The 6362-nt window shown below is 33.9% G+C and overlaps 1 protein-coding gene across 1 annotated transcript; it reads right to left on the reverse strand.

Moving 5' to 3' along the window:
- Positions 1-678: 678 nt before the first annotated feature.
- Positions 679-4966, reverse strand: LOC117704103 (olfactory receptor 4K3-like). Its single transcript, XM_034496097.2, has 2 exons — positions 4829-4966; positions 679-1793 (listed from the first exon to the last, which is right to left on the reverse strand). The coding sequence occupies exon 2, from the start codon at positions 1764-1766 to the stop codon at positions 828-830; it is 939 nt and encodes a 312-aa protein (XP_034351988.1). The 5' UTR covers positions 1767-1793; positions 4829-4966; the 3' UTR covers positions 679-827.
- Between the last annotated feature and the right edge of the window lie 1396 nt (positions 4967-6362).

A 6362-nucleotide genomic window follows, 5' to 3' on the forward strand; every position in this document is an offset into this window, starting at 1 on the left:
TGCTGATACATTTTGTACTTTCAGACAGGAGCCTGGCATGGCTGTCCTCTGAAAGGCTACCAGCACCTGGATGAAACAGATGCAGACAATTACAACCAACCATTGGTCTGAGATCTGGGAGCCCTATGGAACAGCAAGGGGAAGGACTAAAGGAGCTGAAGTTATTTACAAACAGCAGAATCACCTAACTGGACCCTTCAGAACTTCCAGAGACTAAGTCACAAACCATAGAACATACATGGGCTGGCTTATGGACCCTGCTACATAGGTAGCAGAGAAGTGCCTTCTCTAGCCACAGTGGGAGGGGATGCACTTGGACTTGTGGAGGCTTGATGCCCCCAGAGAAGTGGGATGAAAGATGGGTGAGGCAGGTGGGTGGGTGGGGCATCACCCTCTTGGAGATGAGGAGGATTAGGCATGGGGATTGGACTGAGAAGGAGGACAATAATTGTAATGTAAGTAAATGAAATAATTTTAAAAAACAAAGTAAACTTCACTGCTAGCCCTTATGGAGTTTATAACTTTGTCTTTTTTTTTTTTTTTTAAAGAAAAATGTTTGCCGACACCATTACTAATTTGGTTGATAGTTGAAATAAGACAAAAATGATAGTGTTGGTCATTTGGCAAAGGAAGTTAACACTTTCAGGTCTGTATGGCAACTACAGAATTCTACTCAGGTAAAACTTACTAATATTTTATTCATAAGATTAAACATGTGAGTTTTGTCAAAAATGTTAAGTATAACTTTATTATAAACATTGAAGAATAGTTTGATGGCATTCTTCTGGGGGAAATAACTCATAAAAACTAGTATACAATTATGACTATTAGGAATTTACTTTGAGACCAAGATATTTGCCTTTGAACCTTTTCATAGCATTTTTCATCTCTTTATTTCTCAGTGTATAAATGGCTGGGTTTAGGAGAGGTGTACAAACAGAATAAAACACAGCAAAAAATTTGTCTAACCAGGGGATCCTGAGGGGCCACACATAGATGAAGATGCAGGGCAAAAAGAAGATCATTACCACTGTGATGTGTGCACTGCAGGTGGACATAGCCTTAGAAGCTCCAGCTTTCGAATTCTGGCAAACAGTGATAAGGATATTTGTGTAGGAAATAATCAAGAGTATGAAGCAGGTTACAGCCACAACCCCACATTCAGCATTCATTGAAGTATTTAAATCATGTGAATCTATGCAGGCTAGTTTGATTAAGAGTGGTGTGTCACAAAAGAAACTGTCTATTTCCTTAGGACCACAAAAAGGTAGCTGCACAACCTCTACCAAGTGACTGATACCATGTATAAATCCAATTGTCCAGGAGGTCAACACCAACACAATGCATCTATTCAGGTTCATGATTGTGATGTACTGAAGTGGTTTGCAGATGGCAACATAGCGATCATAAGCCATTACCACCAAAAGTACCATCTCTCCTGAAGCAATGCAATGGGTAAAAAAGACCTGAAACATGCACCCTGTAAAGGAAATGGTCTTGTTTTTCCTAAGAAAGTCTATGATCATCTTAGGAGTGGTGTTTGAAGAGAGCCATATGTCAATAAAGGACAGGTTGGCCAACAAGAAGTACATGGGGGAAAGAAGATGGCGGTCAGTGCTTACTAAGATCAGGATGACAGTATTTCCTGACATGATGAGTAGATAAAGAATCAACAATATCACTAAGAGTAAGACCTGAATATTCTTTGAGTTGACAAGTCCCTGGAGTATAAATTCTGACACAACTGTCTGATTGTTTCCATCCATTTTATTCAGTATATCTTCAGAAATAACCTGGAAAGAAATAAAGATTGTCAATTGAAAGTATGAGGTGGGTTACTTCCTTTGTAGAATCAGACATTTACACTGAAACTTGTCTGAAAAATGCATGAATATAAAGGGAAATCCAAATATGTGTGACATTGATGCCAGAGTAAAGTTCATGAGTCAAGAGTAACTCTCCAAGAAAAGAACCATTAGGTGTGACTGTTATATACACCCTCTTTCAGGAAACTCATTTTATAAAAAAGCAATAAGAAGAGAAATACTGTAATGTGAACTCATGAAAATTTGTGTGGTTTCTTAAGTAAATGATCTGAATTAGTTAGTAGGAATTGTGATATTCTATAAAAACAATGAGGTTGAAACTCAGAAAGTTCAGTACAAATGATCAAAAAGGATGATACAGTTTTAAAGCATGTTTAATGATTTCATTGAGTGTTTGTAAAATAATATCCATGACATAAATATGCTGAAATTTTAGCTTAAATTTCTAATGTGCATGTTGTGAAAACCTCAGTGAAGAAGCATTATAGAACACCATACAAGATACACAGGTACCAGATTGAACCATTAAAACAGGTTCACAATTATTTATTTATAAGTATACATCATTGAATTTATTTATTCAAATAAACTGATTAATAATTACTGTTGCAAATACCTAGTGGAGTAGATTTGCCAAGAGCAAGGCAACCCATATTCAAACCTGAGCTCTAAAAAATCTCACTTAGTTCAAACTTAGCACTAGAGTATATGGATCTCAAGTTGCAGCAAAAACAAATTATCTTACAACAATAAGATACTTAGAATATCTAGACCCTTAAATATCTATCCTCAATCATCTATCACCAATGTGTCTATCATTAATAAATTTTCTCATTATATTATATTCTGATCATCTATGCTGATTGAAAGAATAGAATAACTTACATAAACCTGTAAGCATAGCTATTCTTTGACTCTCAGCCTTTAATGAGTGTGAAGTTATACATCCAGTAAGCAGCAATGATTCACCTCAAAGCACAGGCAGGTGCTTCTACTAATTAAATGGACAGAACTCAAGTTGGATGGTGGATGATCATTCTCTATTTTCTCCTCCATTTAGTACTTCTGGCAATTTTCAACTTGTAGTTCTTATCATCTTTTATTCCTTGATATGTCTAGGTTAGGGGAATCATCAGGTAAACAATGAGGTACCTTTACAATTAATTAACATAGCTTTTTCTAAGGACTTGGAAAGTACACTAAATGAAAAAAGGAGAAGGAGGAGGAGGAAGAAGAGGAGGAGGAAAAAAAAGTACAAAGTTCTGAAGACATCAGGAAACACAACCATCTGCCTTAGAAACATGGTAACAGGTAAGTAAATGCATGTACCTTAGAAGATTTACCAAATACATAAGAATACTAAGAATACACTGATTATACAACAAACAATTTGTGTTCCTTGATAGTTTTAATTTTTCCACAGGACAGTTTCTAGTAAACCTAAAAATTCCCAGGATTAAAATTTTGTTGTTTTAATTATTTCTTTTATGTTTTGAAATTATATTATTTTTATATAATTTCTCCCTCCCTTTCATCCCTACAAATCATTAAATAAACCTCTTCTATACTCTTTTTCTTTTTTTGTTTATTTTATTCTTTTTCATTTTATTTGTATACAGTTCAAATGATATTCCCCTTCCCAGATATCCCTCCACAAATCCCCCATTCCAACCCCCCTCCCTCTCCTCCTTTCCTCTATGAAGGTATTCCTATATTCACTAATCCACTCCTGCCTCACTAATCTAGCATCCCCTTTTTCTGGGGCATCAAGCCTCCTACTCTCTTTAAAATTCATGGCTTCTTTTTTCAGTAATCATTATTAAGTATGTACATGTATACTTATAAACATTTTTATTTTAAATATAAATTGTCAGTAAGGTACCAACCACTTTACCCTTCTCTTGCCCGGGAGCTATCAGTACTGTATAAGACCTAATGAAAAAACAATAATCTAATAAAGCATCACTGTAATTTTTGCCTTTGGTGGCAATTCTAATGATGGTATTATATTAACAAATATTAATGAAGAAAATAAAACTGAACTATCTATTTTAGAGTCTAGAATTTTCAACTGGGTAATATTTTTATATATTGATTGTTCTTTATTAAGGTGCTAAACAATGCAATAATCTGAGTATTAGTATTTATGTAAATATTTATCGATGTACTCATATTTACACAAGTTAGTAGAAAACAAGTGATAGATACTGATGACATATAGAGTAATATTTTAGTAGCTTCTAGTGATTTATTTTCCAGCAGATTGGTTGTTGTGTTTTTATCTGTCTGTCTGTTTGTTTTGAGAGGGCTAGGATGATTTTATTTATTAAATATGCTTTTAATTGAAGAATTACATCATTTGCCTCTTCCCTTTCCTTCCTCAAATCCCTCTCACCTACACTCCTTAAACTCTTCCAGTACCACACCTCAAGTTGATAGTTTCTTTTTCTTTGTTTATTATTATTAAATATATATGTGTACATGTATGTAGTTTTATACAAACAGAGACCCATGACACACATACAAAGCCTATTGACTTAAATTTTATTATTGTATATAAATTCAGGATTGACCACTCTACATTTGTAAACAAATTAAAGGGCTCATCCCTGAGAAATATTTCTCCTTTTCCAGAGAGAATAGTTTTCAGATATTTAAAATCTGAGTTCTAAAATAACCATGTCTTATGTTTTTTTCCCATTTGAATTGCTATCATTTTTACTATTTCTCTACTTTATTTGGTTAAGTTGAATGGAATATTTGTAACATTGTAGTTGAATACTGTTTTTGTGGATTATCAGATAAAAAATGGTAATCTTCTGATATACACATGAAGACTCATGGAATGGGACAGGTGTAGAAAACACATGAATTAAGCTCTAAAGATGATTTAAAAAAAAAAAAAACAAGCAATTCTCAGCCCACCATATACTAGGTAGTAAAAAGAAATGACTAAAATATTTTAAGAATTTCCTAACAGAATAATATCAGCAATGACTTACCAAAACCACAATGTTCAAGTGGGTCAGACTTTCTTCCCATCTGATGTGTGCTTTTGAAGAGATTGCTATTGTGTAAAGACAGTTTTTTCCTCAGCCTGACTTATTTTCCTTTCTGCACTTGTCCCACAGGTGTCCAACTTTACCTATTCTGTATTCTGAACAAAGCAAAACTCTTGGACATAATTATCTCGGACACCTCTTGGGGATTTCTATGCTAAGAGTGATACTGAGTGCTAATTACTAGTGAAAATCTAAAGAGGAGAAAGTAAAAACTCCTGCTAGTCACTGTAACACTGACAATGTTAGTCAACCTTTCAAAACTATGCCCTTAATCAATAAAGAATAAAGAGAAGCTTGTTGATGCCTGATCTCTTACTGTACATATTTAATCAAAGTGATTCCAAACATTTTCTACTTATGTGACCAATTGCTAAAATTGTGAGATATTACAAAAAAATTACTGTGAACATAATACTATAATGTATGCAATCTTGATCAAATCTTGGTCACATATCTGATGGATTTAAGTGTGCTCTGTAATTGTATGTGATGTGTGCATATTTGAGTTTGCCAACAAGTTATTGAAACACCTAAGTTATTTATCTATAGTTATAGTGTATTTATGTGTGTAAATTTGTGCCACAGTATATATAGAGAGAGGTCATAGTGTCATCTGTCAATTCTCTCCTTCTACCTTCTCAATTTTCTAGGATTTGATCTCAAATTGTCAGACTTGCACAAGAAACATCTTTATTCTCAGAGATATCTCACCTCCATCTTCCTTAACTGAGTTTTACAAGATATAAATAGTAATTTTAAACATACTTGTTTTAATTTTAGATTAAAACATCTAAGAAATACAGCTAAAGATTATCATGTATAAAGAGTTAGGGAAATGGTAGAACTCTAATTCAAAAATCTTCAATACCACTCATGTGATTTTTTTGCATGAGAATGTTGCCTAAAGACTCATATATCAGAATACATTCTTTTCAGTTGGTGGCACTGTATGAGAAGGTTTTTGGGAGGTGTGGACTTGCTGGAGAATGTATGTCAAAGGGAGTGAGCTTTAAGAATTAAAATCTGGAGCTACTTCAGATTCTTGTGCTTGACTTCATCTTGCATTTTTAGAAGTGACCTTTTAGCTTCCTGCCTCTGCTATTAAGTCTACCATTTGTATCTATATTTCCTGTCATCTAAGATTCTTATATTATTGGATCAACCAAAATAAGCACTTCCTTCTAAAAAATAACTCAGGATCTAATAACAAAATTTGACAAATAGGACACCATGAAACTAGAACTGACTGACCCTACTACTGACAGAGGGCTAACATCCAAAATAGATTTATAAATTCAAGAAGTTATACTCCAACAACCCAAGTATCCCAATTTAAAAATGGGTATAGAGCTAAACAAAGAGCTCTCAACAGAGGAATTTCAAATGGCCAAGAAGCACTTAAAAGGAATGGTTAACACCCATAGTTATCATGGAAATGCACATTAAAATGACCTTGAAATATCATCTTACACCT

Source organism: Arvicanthis niloticus, chromosome 2 (assembly GCF_011762505.2).
Source record: "Arvicanthis niloticus isolate mArvNil1 chromosome 2, mArvNil1.pat.X, whole genome shotgun sequence".
Classification (NCBI taxonomy): domain Eukaryota; kingdom Metazoa; phylum Chordata; class Mammalia; order Rodentia; family Muridae; genus Arvicanthis; species Arvicanthis niloticus.